At 29.1% G+C, this 21,171-nt stretch overlaps 1 protein-coding gene across 1 annotated transcript in view; it reads left to right on the top strand.

The window, feature by feature from the left end:
• The window catches only part of LOC111684363 (G1/S-specific cyclin-E), a 36,996-nt gene that overhangs the window by 14,667 nt on the left and 1,158 nt on the right, over nucleotides 1–21,171 (top strand). Inside the window, exons 4-6 of the mRNA XM_046953322.1 lie at nucleotides 3,965–4,074; nucleotides 8,706–9,171; nucleotides 19,680–21,145. Of these exons, the coding sequence (XP_046809278.1) occupies nucleotides 4,058–4,074; nucleotides 8,706–9,171; nucleotides 19,680–21,145 (1,949 nt within the window). The 5' untranslated portion in view covers nucleotides 3,965–4,057. The remainder of the gene's footprint in view (nucleotides 1–3,964; nucleotides 4,075–8,705; nucleotides 9,172–19,679; nucleotides 21,146–21,171) is intronic.

Here is a 21,171-nt window from a genome sequence, read left to right as displayed (position 1 = left end):
AATTCGATCATATGTTCGAAAATTTTTTAAAACTGCTAAAATTATCTATAGATCATAAGGAATCAAAAAAATATGTTTAAAATTTTTATTCGTGATCAATTTCAGGCGAATTTTCAATTTCGAAATTTAAATTTTTTAAATATTTAAAAAATTTTCATGAATTTTGAAGTGTTCTTCACTAAAGTTTTAGAATATTAGCTTTTTAAGCTATTTTCGAAAATTCGAACTTATTTTCGAAAATTCGACCTTATGTTCGAAAAATTTTTAAAACTGCTAAAATGATCTAAAAATTATAAGGAATCAAAAAAATATATTTTGGGTATTATTTGTGAACATTTTCTTGTAATTTTTCTTTTTTCATAATTTTTGAAAATAATGTTAAAATGTTTATGAATTTTGAAAATTTTAAATATTTTTTTTTAAATTCAACTTTTTTTGACAAAAATTACTAATTTTTTATATTTGTTTTTTATTTTTATTTTTTTCTTTTTCAGTTTTATTTTTAAGTTAAAATATTTACTAAGTTTATTTTTTTAAAACGTTTAAATGTTTCTTAAAACTGTTTAACAAAATAAAACTTATAAATTTAACGGAAATACATAAACCAAGTATTTTTCTTTAATTTTTCAACAAAGTTTTTATTTCATAAGGGCGCTACAAAAACAATTAATTTTACTACCTTAATTACAATTACCAAAATAAAGGTTAGAAAAAACTAGACACAGGAAATTATTGTGTTTAACCAAAGGTGTTAAAAAAATTAAATGACATTATGAAAATTATTAACAAACATATGGCGCTATAAAAGAAACACAAAAACAAAAAAGAAAAGAAAATGAAAACAAGAAAAGTTAAGACAAAACCAAAAAGGACATTAATAAAACTGTTAAACATGTTTGAATATTATTAAAGGATTTGAAATGAAATTTTATTAAACTATCACCCAGTGGCATCTATTAGAAGTAGCCTAGCATCTTGTAATAGTTTTTTTTTTTTATAAAAATTAACAACAGCTGTTTCTTAATTCACCTGCCCGCAGCATACGTTGCTGTTTTCTTCTTTTGTTAAGAAAAAAACACTATTAAAATATTCCTTTTGAATATAACAGGTGGATTACAATTAGAAATTTAAAAATTTCCTTTTAATAAAATTTCGTTTTTCCTGTTGCACAAACCTGCTGGTTTACACTTTTCCTTTATATTTACAACAAAACTCAACTAACAAGTGTTTTATATTTTGGCCGTTATTTTCAGTTAACTTAAAACTCTAGTGCTGCTGCTGCTGCTGTTGATTGACAGTCAGTCTTAATTAGTCTGCTACTTTTGTACATAAAAACGGAAATCGTTAAACGTTTACAGGGTTCAAACTAACAATTGCAACATGCTAGATATTATATAAACAATAAATTATATATATTTTTTTGTTATCTAGTAATTTTGTTAATAAAAATGCAATATTTACCATTTTTTTCACACAATTATAAAACTTAGACATGTTTACACTAGACCCTAGAAATCAGATACTTTATGTTTACGCACAACAAGGATGTATTAAGGATCTTTAGTTGATTATTTGTTTAGTTATTTTTTTTCTTTCTCTCTACTGACCACATGCATAGATATAATGGTGTTATCGTTACACTAACATGTGTTTGATGTTTAGGCGTTTAACAGTTGACGAGAGTGTGTTTAGATTTTAGAAGATGACATTAATGTCTATAACTACATACATGTGTTCATATGTACCTTATATATAAGATCACTTTTTACAAATATGAGAACCATTTTTTTATCTCTAAACTCTAGAATATTGAAAGTAATAATAAAACCAAAATTCTTTCCACTTATAAAAATCTATGAATTTTTTTTTCATAGTTTAGGTTTAATTTTTTTAAAAAAAACATAAACAACAATTAGCTTGGGAAAAAAATGTTTAAATTACTTGCTTATCCTTTTTTTCCTTAATTTACGTTTTTTTTTTCAAAATAGTAATACACTATTTTGTTTAGAGTTTGTCATAAATTTAAAGATCTTCATATATGATGGGTAATGTTGAGGTATTTTTAAACAATATTTTTATTCTTCTTTGTGTTTGGAATATAACAATTTTAAAATATACTGCTCCAGTGTGGGTTTAACACTTTTTTTGTTTAGTATTTACTTTGACGACAGGTTTATAAATGTTATTTTTTGGAATTAATGTAATTTTTAAGGCTGGGAGTCCTAATGTCACTTTAAATTCATGAAATTTATCGAATGGCAATGCAATACTTATAGTTTTTTTTAAATCAAAAAATTTTAAATAATTTTCATTAAAATAATTTGTTCAAATTTGCAACTTAAGTTTGAAATTTTGAATAAAAAAGATTTAAAGATCAAAAGATGTATTGATTGTTAGATCTATTAATCGATAGTTCTATAGATCGATAGATCTGTCTATTGATCGGTAGATCTAATCATCGATAGTTCAATAAATCGATAAATATGTGTATTAAACTATAGATCGATCGATAGACCGAGAGATAAATAGATAGATCAATAGATTCAAAGTTCGAACAATAGATTAATTGATCGAAAAATCGATAGATAGATTGTTTGAAAGATGAAGAGATCGATCGACAGATGAATACATCAATAGATCGATTGACAGATAAATAGACCTATAGATCAATAGATCGATCGACAGATAAATAGATCAATAGATCGATCGACAGATAAATATATCAATAGATCGATCGATATATAAATAGATCGATCGACAGATAAATAGGTCAATAGATCGATCGACAGATGAATAGATCAATAGATCGATCGACAGATAAAGATAGATAGATAGATAGATAGATAGATAGATAGATAGATAGATAGATAGATAGATAGATAGATAGATAGATAGATAGATAGATAGATAGATAGATAGATAGATAGATAGATAGATAGATAGATAGATCGATCGACAGATAAAGATAGATAGATAGATAGATAGATAGATAGATAGATAGATAGATAGATAGATAGATAGATAGATAGATAGATAGATAGATAGATAGATAGATAGATAGATAGATAGATAGATAGATAGATGGACAGGAAGAGTATAGGGATATTAGTAGGGATAATAACCGGGCACTGCTCAATTGGAACCTTAAAGGGTAATGGAGTCGGTAACACACAGGATTTTTGCAAGTTGTATGAGGACGAAGAAGAACTGGAGACACTAGGGCATATTTTATGCCACTGTCCCAGATTACAGAGTCAGACTGAAATGGCTAGGTAAAGGATTCCACGATGAACTAGGAGATGTAGCAGGGTGTAACCTAGGCGACATTATGGGCTTCATCAAGGGAAATTTTTGGATTTTCATATAACAGATAATTAAGGATTTTCCTTCCATGACCACTTTCATTTTCTCTACTCCTTTTGGAGGGAAATTCTCACTCTTCTCATCTCTCTTCTCTTCTGTCTTCTTTTGTTTTCTCCTGATTCTTTATTAAAGGGATTCACATTGATATACAACCCTTTTTAACTAAACTAGTTAGTTAGTTATCGATATATTTATCGATCAATAGATATGTATCTATCGATCGATGTAAGTAAGTCTCTTAGTTAGTTAGTTAGTTAGTTAGTTAGTTAGTTAGTTAGTTAGTTAGTTAGTTAGTTATTTATTTACTACTCAGTATATTTCATAGTTTGCTGCTCAGTGAGCTTGTTAAGTAGTTATTTAGTTTCGAAAGAAAATGTATTTTATACCAAATCCGAAAAAATACCCCAAAGCCTCCATCAAGACTGCTGTGCTCTCCTTTACCAGTGTCTCTTGTGTAAATTTGTCTAAAAAACTACAACACAAACCAGTTACCCATCGGGAGCAAAAATGTCCTTTAAGTTTTAAATTTGTTTTAAAAATTTCATTTGATTATAATTTACCAATTAATTTTTCACAATTTTCTTTTCTCTTCTCTTTTCAGTTATTTATAATATTTTATCTTACAATTGGTTCTATTTTTTTAAAGAAAATTTAAAATCATCATATATTAACGGCTGTTTTAGGCCGTTTCATTATGGATTTCTATAAAAGGTAAGTTTAAATTTCTATTATAACTATTTGACAATATGAATAACTTCTATTTATTTCCAATAATCCCCTGTTTCTATAAATTCCTTACGAAAGGAAAAATAAAAAACATCCTTCTTACATTTGTCTAATATTCAACTTTTTTTTTGATAGTTTTAATGATGATTATCTATATTTGTCTTATAATTACCTTTAGTTTTTGTTCTGCTTGGACAATTTTTTCTTTACTTGCAGACCTTGTGGTAAGCAGTAGTCAACAGATAATCTATTTCTTTTTCATGTATTTTTTTTTACCAAACTATTATTGTGGTTGACAAAATTTTTGTTTCCTCTTACAACTGACTTTTTTTTGTTTTTTTGCTAAAGGTAGTTTTAAAACGGAAGAAGCAACATTATTTTAAAAAAGTATCCCCTAAAATGGAAAATTATTTCTCACACATACAAAATATACTTTGACAATTACTTTTAATTTTGCAAAACTTATAAAAAATATAACGATTTTTCAAATATGTTATAAGGTAATTTTCCATATCCTAGTTTATAACTAAAAATTCCTTTATGCATTTCCTTGTTTAGTTATTTTGAAACTAGTAATTATTGTTTTAGGTTTTTGTTTTAGTGTTTTCATATAAATACTTTAACTTGAAAGGACTACAATCATGTTAAATACCTTTACACATATTTTTTATTTGAAAAGTAAAGTGTTAGGTTATGTCTGTTTGTTTGTGCCAGTCACCCCCTCCTCCCTATTGTTTTAGTTCATAAAAAAGTGTCATTTATTAGTCCTCACTTGACGTTTGATTATTTCATCAAAATATTTTTCGTTTTTGTTGTTTTAACCCTGTCACATATGACATTATGGAAAATATACCACACTTTTATTTATTTTTGATAAATTACTTGCTTTCTGCGGTTTGTAAAGCACTTATCCTTACTGACCCATCTATGTTTTTTTCTGTTGTCTACTGTCAGTTGTTTGCTCAATTTTGCCAATGACATTTAAAATGCCTGTTCATATTGCATTTTATTGCATTATCATTGTAATTATTGTTATCAAATTAATTGAAGTTAATTCAAGTTTATTAAAAAAAAAAATAACACAAACACCCTCTTTTCTTCCCCTTTGGAAAAATAACGAAAATTGTAATTGTTAGAACTCACGTTTGTATTTTGAGGTTAAATAGATTACTAATGTTAGTTTTTTTAAGGTTAGAAAATTGCTTAAACTATTATCTTTTCTATAACTTTTAAATTTTATTTAAATAAACCCACAAAGTTTCTATTGACAGAAAAAATGACATAATTGCAAACACACGTTCTTGTTCCTGTTTTTTGAGGTTGAATAATTTAGTTTATGGGTCGATTATGTCTGTCAATCGAACTTCAGTTGCGTTGTCAGCTTTTAAGTAAAAGAATGACTTTAGTCTAGAAATGATCAGGTCAAACAAAAACTGTATACTAGACGTTATTTAAGCGTCATTAACCAAAATCATGTTGGCAACTAGAAATCAATTGAAGTGGCAATCGAGATACATAATCGACCCATTAGTTTTTCCTTTGAGGTTATAAAATTATTAGAAATTCAAAAAATTGTTGCCGATAAAAAACCTACTGAAATTGATAATCTTTGTTTAATAATTCCAGGAAATAAAATTTCAAATTTTGTATAATCATTTTGAATTTAAACAAAAGATCTAAAACTTCTAGGTTTTGTTCCCTTCTAACAATGCTCTCCCTATAATACACAAGGACTTTGAACACCCATTGAGCCAACAAGTACAATATCAAAACACACCGAAAAGACCACCAAATCTTCACAACAACTTACCTTTTGTTTTAATCACAATTTTTTTCTCACACTTTGCAAAATATTATTATTTTAGGTAAAAAGTCAATATGAATTGTTAATATTTTGGTTTTAGTTAGACATTTTTAAATTCCTTTATTTATTATCTAACAAAATGTTAAGATTTCTACTTAAAATCTTTAGTAATGTTTTTAGTTTTTAGTTTTTAGTTTTCTTTTATTTTTTCTTCATCATCTATTGTTAATTATTTCCTGTCATCCTGTCTTTATATTGAAATCTTGTTATTTGTTTATGCATTTTACATCATTGTTGTCTAACAATGTACATTATGTTATGCATTTGGTCTACGGGTATGTGGGAAGATGACTTGCCAAATAATTGCTTTTGATTGTTAGGGAGATTTTTTTCTCTCTGTTTACTTTTCTGCTTTAAATTCTTAAAATGTTTGTTTCATTGTTTTAGCTGGAAATTGTCAAATGTTGTTGTTAATTAAAGAAGAAGATTGATTACATCCTTTGATTCAAAAGAAAACTGTTAAACTTTAAACGATTTGTGATCCACGGGCTCTGTATTCAGCTCAAAGCCAAGAAATTGGGCTACTTTAGTAGGGTTAGCACACAAACACTCGAGCTGAATCCACTATAGATCATATCTATATAAAAATTTCTCTGTTGTTGTAACAGTTTAAACTTTAAACGATTTTTAATCTAGAGGTTCTGTATTTAGCTTCAAGCCATGAAATTGGGCTACTTTAGTAGGGCTAGCACATAAATCCATTTGGCTATGTAAAGTAGGGATGTTTGCTTAGTTTAATATGTGGTGGGTATCATGGGAACCCTGAGCCGATCTCAGTTGTGCCAGAGCAACACTTGTTTTTTTGCCTCATCTTCTTTTCTATTTCGCATCACTGCTCATAACACAACATCAGTATTGTTGTTGTTGCTGGGGTTGACAGCCCTTGGCCAAATAATTAGGTTCATTTCGGTACGTAGAACCGATTGTCAGGGAATGATCCATAGCAGACACGGAAGGCTCCTCATGATACCCACCACATATTCAACTGCTCAACCAACCCTACTTCATTCTGTCCAATGGATTTATGGACGCATTCAGTTGAAGTAGCCCAATTTTTAGACCTGGACATTGATGTAGAACCCCCCAACTAGATTATTGTATAGTTTTAGCTGTAACAACAACAACAACAGCACAAAACTCTCCCGGTTAAAGTTTTTGATGTTTATTCCTTCTCTTAATTTTCTTTACAAAAAGTAATATCCTTTGGCAGCCATATTACTAAACACTTTTTCATAATACCAAGAATCTCTATTACAAATTACAGACATTTTACACCTGTTAACATAAATTACAAGTTTCCAAAACTCAGCTGCTTTCTTTTTTCTCTATAATTTTACACGAATCAATTACTTTATTAAAAATTCATAAATTTTTATAGATTTTTAATAGCAGTTACACAAATTTATAATTATTCTTAACAGAATCCTTTTTTTTCCTAGGAAATCATTGAGAAAAACAAAAAAAAAAACACTTTCACTTTTACTTTTATCTTCATTTTCATAATTTACGATTTCTTTTCTTTAAAAAAAATGAAAAGAAAAACAACCAAACACAGACCAATTGATAACGCCGCCAGAAGAAAAAGGCATTATAACAATTCATTGATAACAAAATAATGTCCTGTATAAAACCTTGATTTATGTACATTTCTCATTAAATTCTATAACATTTTAAGGATATTTTTTGTTTTTTTTTTCTGTAACAATCCCATTTTTTTATGTGAAAATAATATTTTTTTGTTAACAAAATATTTGTTGTTGTTAAACTAAAACAAGATTTTCTTTTAGGGGTTGCAATTTCAGAAAAACCGTCTAGATTTGTAATTCTTAACATTTCATACTTTTCTTAATAGTTTATAATTTAGTATGTGATTATAAAATTTTGATTTCTTTCCTTAGTTTGTTCTCAATGTTTAACCTTTAAGTTTTTTTTTAAAACACAGAAGAAAAAAACACCAAAACAACAATAACACCCCTTTCTTAACTTGAGAAATGCTGTCAAATATAAAAATCCTTTATTAAGGATGCAGCCGGCCCTTTTTCAACGGCTTTTTAATAAATCTTACATATTTAATAAATGTACAAAAGAAACCCTTTAAGTGTAAACTGCAGTTAAGGGTTAAAAAGGGAATCATCATCAGCATCTTGTTGTTTTCTTTTCTCCCCCTTTTGTATACGCTATTTAACCTATTCATTAAAAACTATTGCAAAAATAGTTTTTTCTTGTTTTTGTTTTCTGCAAAGATTTTCCAAAACCTTTGAAAAAATCGCTACTTAAAGAAATTCGTTATGCCTAGAAGAAGTAACAAAAAAAACACAGGGATTTGCATTATGGAAAAACTTCTCAAGTATTGTTTATATGTAAATAAAGAAATGCAAAATTTTACTGCAATTTAATACAATTACTTAATTTGCTTAAGTAGTAAGTAAGTAAGCAAGCAAAATATGTATATGGGAAAACCCTCTCAGGGTTATTAAATTGATTTTCATATGCTACATTTCCGGGATATGGAAATAATTGTAGATGTGTTTTTAACAATAACGCCTTTATCTTAACAACACCATCAATTCAATTTCTATACAAATACAATGTAAATGTCTTCCTCGAACGGATCTAGCCCCTATATATAAAAATGAATGTATCAATTTTCAAAAAGAAAAAATATATATATTCTCAAATATTGCAATTATTGAAATTTAAAATTTCATATTTTTATTCTTGTCTTTTTCTTTCTTTCTTTTCCCCAATCAAGCCGCAACAGTAACAGTACCAGCAGCCAACATAGTAACAGTAATAGCAGTTTTAAATCTCATGCCTCCTCAAGTAATAACGGTGCTTCCTATAATCTAGAATATTGTACCTCATCATCATCAGTGTCACCTTTTGGTACAAGAACAAATCTTTCATCTATTGCCTCCTGTCCATCATCCTCATCTGCTAAAACAATTGTTAATGTGGGTTTAGAGGAAGTCATACTATCCATTTCAAATAGCAGCAGTGCCTCACACATCTCAGCCTCATCATCGTGTTCCTCAACGTTAACAATTGGTAAATTATCAAAACAAAATATGTGTTCTTCTAGTCGTAATAGTACAACAGCAACATCGGCAGCAGCAGCAGCGGCAGCGGCCTCATCATCAGCAACAGTAGCAGCCATAGTTGCAACATCAGCCGGCACAAAACGTAAACGTTGCATATCTACTAGTTTAGATGATAGGGTAAGTAAAATGTATACTTATGTATGTATATCTTATGATGAGAAAAATATTTTCCTTTTTTTTCAAATTTATCCTTCATTAACTTTTGAGTAGAGTAGAGCAAAGAAAGTGGATGTTAAGATAGAAAAAATAAGGAAAAATTGCATCATGTCCTGTATTGAGAAAGATTTAAACTGATTGTTTGTTTTGTGAAAAAGTTTTTTGTAACGGAAATCTAATGATTTCTTCTTAAAGCAGGCAAACATTGTCAGGATTGTGCTAACCTCATTTGAAAGTTCTAGAAAGGTTTTGATAACATTTCTTAAGGAGTTTTAAATCGGTTGTTTTGAGAGGTGAATTAAAACTGAACTAGAACTGCATAGAATTGAACCAAAACTGAAGTAGAACTAAACTAAAACTGAATTAGATTAACCAGAAATGAACTGAAACTGAACTAGAAATGAACTAAAACTGAACTATAACTTAATTAGAACTTAACTAGAAATGAACTAAAACTGAAATGGAACTGAACCAAAACTAAAACTGAATTCAAACTCAACTCGAACTGAACTAGAACTGAACTAGAACTGAACTAGAACTAGAACTGAACTAGAACTGAACTAGAACTGAACTAGAACTGAACTAGAACTGAACTAGAACTGAACTAGAACTGAACTAGAACTGAACTAGAACTGAACGAGAACTGAACTAGAACCGAACTAGAACTGAACTAGAAGTGAACTGGAGCTGAACTAGAACTAAACTAGAATGAACTAGAACTGAACTAAAACTAGATCTGAACTAGAAACGAACTAGAGCTATTTTAAAACAGAACTAGTACTAAACTAGATTTGAATTTAAATCAAACTAATACTGAACTAGATTGAAGAGATAATCTCTAATAAATCATAGTAATTTGGAAAATCTTTAACATACTATGGCAGATGTATGTCATTCTTAAATATTTCTTAAAATTTCTAACTAAGGGAAATCCCTTCTTCTCCCATATGGCAAAAGAAAGTTTAAAAATTTACATAATTCACCTAAGTTTGTACATCCCAGTAATTTTTCTATAATTTTTCAATACTTGTTCCTTAATGAATATGCCAAAAAAAAACTAAATTAGCATAAATTCATTATTATCCCGTAAGGTAACATCCTAGACATATGGCTCTTTATTACGAAAAAAAGCGTTACTTTTTCTTCTTACTAGCAAGTTTGTCTTAAAAAAACAAATACACATCTAGCTTACCATCCTTGCAACTATTTTTCCCTTAACCCTGAGGTTACCATTACAAACATGCAATTTCTCAACACAAAGAAGAATACACGAAGGATGACACAAAAAAAAACTACAAAACAAATGTCGTTATGTTTTGAATATATAATTAGATAATGTCTTTAACAGCAAACTTGTTATTTACTTCTTGAAAACTACTGCCAATAGTTAAGGGGCCCAAAAAAGGACATTTGTGTTTTGGGAATCTATTACTAATAGAAAAAAATATATATAAAATGTCTTCCGTTTTTTGTGTATTATTTTCTCTATTATATAAATTGAACACAAAACCCCAGATCATAACACGCAAGATAACACCATATTATTAAAATAATCGTCTACCGGTGGCTTTACTAGCTTCTTTTTATAATATTTGTAAGAAACATTTGCCGATCATATCATTTTTTTTTTTTTTTGTTTTCTTAGACAATATGTCAACCACCTTCCTCTTATATATTACATAGTTTTTCTTTAATTATACTGCATTTTTATACATTTTATTGTTAACTTGTTATTAAAATTAAGAACTTTTAACTTCCTTATATGTCCGTCTGTCTGTGTGTGTCCATCTTCATTTAATCATTTGTCTTTTATTCCACTCTGTTGTAAGGATAAATGTTTGGCTCTTTACTTCGTTTATATATTATTATCTATCTACATATCTAACTAGTGTGGCACGTTCGTGCATAAATTTAAAATTTACATAAAAAATAAAATTTGTGTAAATATTAACACACACAAAAAAATAGTTTAGTATTTTATTGTTATACATAAAAATAACCTAATTGTTTTTGTTTTTTTTCCTATAAATGTTACTGGTTTTTTCCCTTTTTTAAAATACCGAAAATTCCCTGTTTATTATCCTGGCGATAAAGTTTTGTATTTGTATTTGCTTACTTTGCTGTTTTTTATAACGTCTGCTGTTTAGTTTCTTGGTAAATATTTCTTGTCATTTTCTTTTAACGTCTGCTTAAGAAAAACATCAAAATTAACAACCCTCTCTTTTACTCTCTTTTAAGTACGAGTACAAATAATATTTGTCCTCCGTCAAGGTGTTCACGCATGCGTAACTATTTTTTACTGCTTTATAATAGTAAAAGAAATACTAACTATAATATGTTTGTATATGTATATGTATGTGTGTTGTTGTTATTATGTCCTTTTTTTTTTAAGGAAATTGCATTACTTGTTTAATGTTGTGTGTTTGCATACCTTTAGTTTGTATTAGTTTTTTTTCTTTCTTTCGCTGTTGTTGTAATATTTCTTACGTTATCAACCAAATGTGTTGATTTGCACCCCATTGCTTTCAAGTATTGAGTCCTTTGTTGTTAAATTTTATATTTGTGTGTTGGTATGTTTGTTTATGTTAGTGTAAGGGTATGCGAAATGTTTGTATTTTAGTTTAATATTAAAAATTCCTTTACATATTACTGTGTTATGTTTGGGTTTTTGGATTTTTTTTTTATTTCGAAAAAATTAACGTAATTTTTTGAAAATTTATTACTTTGAGTCCCAAATACGTTGGCAATTATCTTGATAAAGTAAAAAAAATATTGTGCAACAGATTTCTTTTACGATTTTTTTTGTTTGGTTAGTTAAACATGAAATTTAATATGAAATTTTATGTTTTTTTTAGAAAAATTTTCTATTTTTTATTCGAAAAATTTGTCTGATTTTAAAACCAAGTTACATTTTTTGTTTATTTCTTATAACAAATTATTTTACACTTGACTTTTTTAAGATTTTTAGTATCTTTTCTTTGAGTTGTAAGAAATGAATTCTTAATTTAAAATTAAAATGTAAAGAAATAACTTTGGAAATAGAACTGAACTAGAACTAAAATAGAATTGAACTACAACTGAACTAGAACAGAACTAGAACTAAAATAGAACTGAACTAGAACTGAACTAGAACTGAACTAGATATGAACTAGAACTGAACTGAACAGAGCTACAACAGAACCAGAAAAGAACTAGAACAAGAACAGAACTAGAACAGAACTAGAACAGAACTAGAACAGAACTAGAACAGAACTAGAACAGAACTAGAACAGAACAGAACTAGAACAGAACTAGAACAGAACTAGAACAGAACTAGAACAGAACTAGAACAGAACTAGAACAGAACTAGAACAGAACTAGAACAGAACTAGAACAGAACTAGAACAGAACTAGAACAGAACTAGAATAGAACTAGAACAGAACTTGAACGGAACTAGAACAGAACTAGAACTAGAACAGAACTAGAACAGAACTAGAACAGAACTAGAACAGAACTAGAACAGAAATAGAACTGAACTAGGAAAGAACTAGAACTGAACTAAAATAGAACTAGAACTGAACAGAGCTACAACAGAACTGGAAAAGAACTAGATCAGAACTAGAACAGAACTAGAACAGAACTAGAATAGAACTAGAACAGAACTAGAACTGAACTAGATCAGAACTAGAACATAACTAGAACAGATCTAGAACTGAACTAGTACTTAACTAAAACTGAACTAGAACTGAACTAGAACTGAACTAGAACTGAACTAGAACTGAACTAGAACTGAACTAGAACTGAACTAGAACTGAACTAGAACTGAACTAGAACTGAACTAGAACTGAACTAGAACTGAACTAGAACTGAACTAGAACTGAACTAGAACTGAACTAGAATTGAACTAGAACTGAACTAGAACTGAACTGAACTAGAACTGAACTAGAACTGAACTAGAACTGAACTAGAACTGAACTAGAACTGAACTAGAACTGAACTGAACTAGAACTGAACTGAACTAGAACTGAACTGAACTAGAACTGAACTAGAATTGAACTAGAACAGAACTAGATCTGAACTAGAACTGAACTAGAACTAAACTAGAACTAAACTAGAACTGAACAACAACTAAACTGGAACTAAACTAGAACTAAAATAGAACTGAACTAGAACTGTACTAGAACTGAACTGGAACTGAACTAGAACTGAACTAGAACTAAACCAGAACTGAACTAGAACTAAACTAGAACTGGACTAGAACTAAACTAGAACTGAATTAATACTGATCTAGAGCTGAACAAAAACTGAACTAGAAATTAACTAGAACTGAAGTAGAACTCAACTAGACCTAAATTAATACTGAACGCAATTATAATAAATTTCTTGAAAGAATGAAGATATTTTTATTTTTTTTTTTTTTTAATTTAAATTAACTTTTTCTAGGAATGAGATTGACTTTTTTTCAAAAGGAATCAAAAAACTTATTTTAAATTAATATCCTTTATATACTGAACTACTTTTCAACAACAATTAAACTAAACATTAATGAAAACTGTTGATTTTTTCTAAAATGTATTTTTAATAGATAAAAATTCAAACAATTGATTTCTAGGAAGCCAACTATCGATTTTTTATTAACAAAAAAAATGCTGTTGCTTACCTTAAAAAATAAACAATTGAGTTTAAAATTATTCTTTTTTTATCAATTAAACCTACACATCTTGATGATAATACTAAAAGAAAATACCCCACAAAATGAAACAAAACGGCAGTTGCAATAATCACTAGAGAATAAAGCCAAACTGAGGCAGTTGTAAAAAGAAGCGCATGCGTCCATTGGTAAAACATAATAATAATATTTTTTGTTGTATATAGTTTACACCTGGAAGAAGAGCTCAAGATATATTCAAAGTAACAACAAAAGAAATTACTAATGCTTTTTAATTTTATTGTGTGTAATTCTTAAAAGGAGGACGACAATATTTCAAATGCAACAACAACAACAACAACCACCACTAAGAACACTGTATGTTAAGAAAAAAAGTGTAATCATTATAATAGTAGTAGACGACGAAAAAAGTAAAGGTGTCCTGTTGACTTGCAACGCTTATGCAATAAAAACAAGGAGGAAGCTAGCTGTATTAAGGAATACATTAGCAAAGGTTTCCGTTTTTGTTTGGCAAGGGACATGAAAAGAAAAACTAATATCAAAAGAAAAATTTTAAAGATTTTCCAACATTTGCTGCAAGACTTATCTATTTTGTTTAGAAAAAAAGAAACAATAAAAGTTGTAAAATATATTAAAAGAAATTTTCAATCATCTGCCACTTTTTATTGACAAAAATGATAAGGATAATAAAGTTAATTGAATGACCTGAGGCCGTATATACTACTATTAAAGGCTATAAGGATTTATAGTATCTTTATAGTCTAACAAATTAGTTAAGCTCTTTTAGTTAGTTTTACAAAAATTTAACTAATTGTTGTATTAAACATATGTTGTTATATCTTGTCTTTTTAACGTCTTCTAACCTATCATCTTTAATTTTTCTCGCTTAAATGCTCTATTTAGTTGCATTTTAAATCAAGCATTTAAAATGAGTTTAATATTTCTCTGTTTAGTTGTGTACAGTTTAGGAAGGATATTTTTATAGATTTCAAGAGCCTTATAGAAATGTTAAGGATAATTGCAAAATATTTTAATAAATATTACCTCATGTAGTTTGTGTTTTTCCAAAAGTGATTGGTATCTCTTGTGTTAAACAATTTGTGTTGTTTGTCTATTTGGATAAATACGAAATTTCAAGACAGATGTGTGTGCTGCAGTTAGTACAATGCAATCTTAAGTAAACCACCTAAGGAGTTTTAAAAAGGAGATTTGCCTGCGCTCTGTTGTGTTTAGGAATTATTGTTTAGTTTTGGAAAAAAATGTGCTTGAAAATATTTGATATGTTGACAAAAAAAAACTGAACTAGATCTGAAGAGGAAATGAATTAGAACTGAACCAGAACTGAACTACAAATGAACTAGAACTGAACTAGAACTGAAGATGAAATGAATTAGAACTGAACCAGAACTGAACTACAAATGAACTAGAACTGAACTAGAACTGAACTAGAACTGAACTAGAACTGAACTAGAACTGAACTAGAACTGAACTAGAACTGAACTAGAACTGAACTAGAACTGAACTAGAACTGAACTAGAACTGAACTAGAACTGAACTAGAACTGAACTAGAACTGAACTAGAACTGAACTAGAACTGAACTAGAACTGTACTAGAACTGTACTAGAACTGTACTAGAACTGTACTAGAAATGAACTAGAAATGAACTAGAACTGAACTAGAACTGAACTAGAACTGAACTAGAACTTAACTAGAACTGAACTAGAACTGATCTAGAACTGAACTAGAACTAAACTAGAACTGAACTAGAACTGAACTAGAACTGAACTAGAACTGAACCAGAACTGAACTAGAACTGAACTAGAACTGAACTAGAACTGGAACTAGAACTGAACTAGAACTGAACTAGAACTGAACTAGAACTGAACTAGAACTGAACTAGAACTGAACTAGAACTGAACTAGAACTGAACTAGAACTGAACTAGAACTGAACTAGAACTGAACTAGAACTGAACTAGAACTGAACTAGAACTGAACTAGAACTGAACTAGAACTGAACTAGAACTGAACTAGAACTGAACTAGAACTGAACTAGAACTGAACTAGAACTGAACTAGAACTGAACTAGAACTGATCTAGAACTGAACTAGAACTGAACTAGAACTGAACTAGAACTGAACTAGAACTGAACTAGAATTGAACTAGAATTGAACTAGAACTGAACTAGAACTAAACTAGAACTAAACTAGAACTGAACTGGAACTGTACTAGAACTGTACTAGAACTGAACTAGAAATGAACTAGAACTGAACTAGAACTTAACCAGAACTGAACTGGAACTGAAATAGAACTGAACTAGAACTGTACTAGAACTTAACTAGAACTGAACTAGAACTAAACTAGAACTGAACAAGAACTGAACTAGAACTAAACTAGAACTTAACTAGAACTGAACAAGAACTAAACTTGAACTGAACTAGAGCTGAACTAGAACTTAACTAGAACTTACCTAATGACCTCATTTTTTAAGCTGGTTTCTTTAATTAGGAATTTCTTCCTAAAAAGGAATAAAAGTTACTTACCTTCGGGACTAACCTAATCATAGAATTTTCTTTAATTGGAACTGTAATTGTATTTTCCAACATAATCCATTCACATTTATAGGTTTCAGACAGATCATACTAAAACTGTTTTCTTGTACATTTAATTGACAAGTATACCTTTTAGACTAGTTAGATGTAGTCTTAGAACTGTTAACAGTGAGATTGCGACAAACTGATTTCTTTTGATTAGATACTATAACTAGGATTATGATCATCTAACATTTTATTCTCTTGGTATCTGAAACTTTTTAGTTTCAGGCACCAAGTTGAATATCTTGATCCTCAATCTAATTAAAGCCTTTCTCTTTTTATGTGATTTTCTTTATTCTTAACTATTTTCTATGCCTTATACTTCACATTCATTAAAGAGAGGGACTAAGGGCCCTTAATTGCTGCCTAACTAATGTTTAATCTCTTTGATGATAAAATGATTTTACAGTTTGAACAGACATACCATACGCTTTTAGCTAATAGTACCCACTGGTCTGTGGTCCCCCTTTAAGGCAATTTCTATCGATATCCATTTACTCTCCCAAAATCTTTAGAAAACAAAGAACAAGGATCTCTCTTAAACTAGTTTTCCATATTTTCTCAAACAAAAATTACTTTTAAAAAGTTTTCTTCTTTCTAAACTCATGCTTACTTCTATAGTGAGGAGAATTTTGTCTTCGATGCCATTTTCTTTTTAAATTTTAATACATTTTTACAATCATAAAAATTTTCTATTTGATTGATTTCTTTTTCAAAAAATAAAACTTTTTCTCTAAATGTTTATGACCACTGGTCAAAAAGTTCAGCTGTTTATTTGTTTTTTCTCTACAATTTAGCACTTTTCTAAAAGAAAATTTTCTTCTTGAACTTTTCATTATTCCTCAAGATACCAATGATTTATAGCCACCGCTGTCGTATATAATCTTCTTAAGCCTCTAAATGCAATTCGGAATTTAGCGAAAAACAGCTGCTTTTTTCTTCTTTTTTGACCAGCTTCTCTTTTTTTCCTAAATTAAACAATTTACAATAAAATGCCAATAGAGATCCTTCATCATTTTTACGATGCTTTAATTTTAATGAACTGTGACATTTTTCTTAAAGACAATGTTGTTTTGAAAAGAAAAGAAATAAAGCAAAAAAAATTAAATTTTAAAGAAGGCTGGATACAAATCAAAATTTGTTATGCTTTCTTGGGCAACAAATACAGGGAAGGAATGATGACTTTTCTTGATTGTCTGAATTGTAGAAAAGTAGCCTTTAATGTGAATAATTGTGTGTTTTAAGTAAAAGCCCCTGGTTAAGGGATGCTGTCTTTAGTAAAGTTTTGCAAAATGTAGAAATATTTTAAAAAGAAATTGTTATAGTTTATTTAAATGTTGGAAAATGATAATTTAATAAAGATTTATGAGAAAAAATCTAAGTGATGATATTTATTTTCTAGCCTTTTTTTTGCCTTTTTGTAGCCTTTAAAAAAAAAAACCAAATTGTTGTTTTTTTTTGTTTTTGGTATAAAATTGTGCATTATTTAAGCAATTGCATCATGTATTAGTTGTTGTTTATTTGTATAAAGAAAAAAAAAACAACAACAATTTTTTTTTAGGTATAAAATGTAAATTGTCTAATTTTTAAAAGATTTTCTTTAAATTTAAATCTGTCTAGGTACCTGGTTTGACAAAACAAAATCTTCTTTCTTATTCTTTTTGTACGTAGTATAAAGGATCAATGATCCTCTGAGATTTGTAGATGTTGCGTTAGTTGTTGTTGTTGCAATATGAATATATTTGTTTTCTTTAACTTTTTGTTAAGGATATATTTGTGTTGCTTGTGTTTGTAGATATTTTGTTTTTGCATTTTTATTTTAAAAGGATCTTTAAGGTTTTAATTGTTTCGTTTCTTTTGCACTGACCTTCGTTTGAAGACCGTTTTTACTTATACATTTTTAAGGGTAAGAAAAGTAATAAAATTTAGATCCTTGTGTGATCTCAACGAGTACAAGATCTTTTTTACACACACACAATTACACACACTATGTAGCAACAGAGATAGACTATAGTTTAAGATATATTTGATATGAAGGGCTAGAATGAAAGGTATAGAGAAATATAAACAACCCTCATATATTCGTTACTTTTTGAGGACATGCTTGAATTCTTTAACATTTCATATTCAGTTCCATTAGGAAAGTCAATGCGTCAACACACGCAAACGCATTAAATATTAAACGTTTAACCAAAAAAAAAAAAGTACAAAATTTAAAAAAAAGATCTCTTTTAATAAAAAATTCTTTTAAACAAAAAGAAAAAAGTTTAAATAAATTAAAAAAAATGAAATTTTAAACAAATATTTAAATAAGAAAATTGAAAAATATACAAAATTATTAAAAAAAACCAAAGACTGTTGTATTTTTACAAAGTTAAAGTGCAATATTTAATAAAAATTTAAAAACCAAAATTTTATTTTCAAATTACACTCCTCGCTCTTTAAACGCTCTCTCTTTTGTATTATTTAATAAAAATTCCACGTGAATTAAATTCTAAGAAAAAAAAAGAATTTTCAATTCAAAATCTGGTTTTTAAGATAAAACCGGAAAAGTGTTTTTATTTTACAAAAACAACAACAACAAACCTTTAAGAACACTACAAGAATCTTCTTGTAATTGTTTTTGTTTGTCTCCTAAAGAAAAACTATTAATAGAGTTTTTCCCAAAAAAAAAAAAAAAGAAAATATCTGTAAAGCAGTGGCAGTGAATCAGACATTTTATGTTATTATGAAGTGTGAGCGCAAAAGAAAAGTCATCGAAATGGTAAATGAAAAATTTCTATTTTATACACTTTTTAACCCTTATAATTAATATTAATTTTAAAGTTTCCTTTATACACGCTGGTGTTTAAAAATACAACAAGTTGTTGCCTTAAAAGAGAGAAAACAGAGAAAGAAGAAAGAAGGGGACTTAAATGTTTTTTTGAGCGTTTAAAATTGTATTTATCAAAAATTTGTTGTATTTTGAAAATAGGGAAAAGGAAAACTAAAGTATACATACAAAAAGCAAATGTGGAGGATTGTGTTAGAAACTCATTAAAAAAAATCTATTTTAGTTTGAAAAAAAGAGAAATATATGAAAATGCTTTAGAAATAGAAACATTTGAATACATCCACAGCTAGATCAGATCTCTTAAAATGAAAACAATTAAAAGAATTTCAAAATTCTCACTTTTTTTACAACAAACTCATGAACAATTCCTTACTTTTCTCCTCCGTTTAAACAGGACCCCGAATTGGGCTTTGAGCCTTCCGCAAAACGTCAACAACGCTTACCCTCACTCTATCAAAGTGACAATGGTTCGGTGGTCTCCTCTGTCTATCCATCACCGGTTGATGAGATTTTGGCACAAGAAATCGATACACGCAGTTCATCGGAATGTCTATCGACTGGAACAGATTTTGAGGTAGTCAATGATGCCATACCAGATAGTCCCAACAGTTTACGGCATGAAGATGAATATGTTGATCATGATGAAGTAGAAGATAATGATGAAGATGTTGATGATGATGATGAACTAGAACATGAAGTTGAAGAAGATGATGATAGTGATCATATAACAGATGATGATGATGTTGATGATATTGTATCAGCTTCACCCTGTTCGACAGTATCAACAAAAATATCACAAATTTATAATCCTGCCGCTAGAACACAACAACCAGCAACACAGCAGCAACAAAACACTACTAACGTTGAGGTTGATAATGCTGCTGTGCATCATGGTGAACGTACACCCGGACAGAGATTATCAACCGGTAAAACACAAAACTCTAGCAAAACATCCGCCTCACATTTGTCGCAACAGCAACAGCCTAAGGTAAAATCTTTTGATGAGTATTTAAATAGCCATTACGATGACTGTATGACACCGGCTGCTGATCCCGAACCACCCAGACAATGTCCCCTGCCCGCTTTATCATGGGCCAATGCCCACGATGTCTGGCAATTAATGTGCAAAAAAGATGAACAAGCTTCCTGCTTAAGAGATTGCAATATGTTAGATCATCATCCCGGCTTACAGCCACGCATGCGTGCCATTCTACTCGATTGGTTAATAGAAGTATGCGAAGTCTATAAACTACATCGTGAAACCTACTATTTGGCTGTTGATTATTTAGATCGTTATCTGAGTGCCCAAAAGAATGTACAAAAAACCCATTTACAATTAATCGGTATTACCTGTCTCTTTGTGGCGGCCAAAGTTGAAGAAATCTATCCACCTAAAATTGGTGAATTTGCCTATGTCACCGATGGTGCTTGCCAAGAATCGGATATTTTACAACATGAAATTTTACTTTTACAAGCTTTAGAATGGAGTATTAGTCCGGTAACACCCATTGGATGGTTGGGTGTTTATATGCAATTGAATGTTAATAATCGTACACCTGCCTCGTTTCAAACATCTCAAAAACTTAGAAATAAAACAAAAACAAATAAAACCTCTGCCTCCTCCAGCTTAACAACACAACAAACAAATACTGCCTCATTAAAACATCAACAACAACAACCTGCCATTAATTCTAAATTACAAAATTGTGAAGTCGATGATGCTTTCATTTATCCACAATTTTCTGGATTAGAATTTGTACAAACCGCTCAATTATTAGACTTGTGTTCGCTGGATGTTGGTGCTGGTAATTTTCCCTATTCAGTGGTGGCAGCAGCAGCTATTTCACATACATTTAATAGGTAAGTTTAAGGGTTTTCCAAAAAAA

This window comes from Lucilia cuprina, chromosome 2, assembly GCF_022045245.1.
Source record: "Lucilia cuprina isolate Lc7/37 chromosome 2, ASM2204524v1, whole genome shotgun sequence".
NCBI lineage: Eukaryota > Metazoa > Arthropoda > Insecta > Diptera > Calliphoridae > Lucilia > Lucilia cuprina.
Note: the sequence above shows the minus strand (reverse complement) of the source record. Positions and strands in the feature narration are given on the sequence as shown.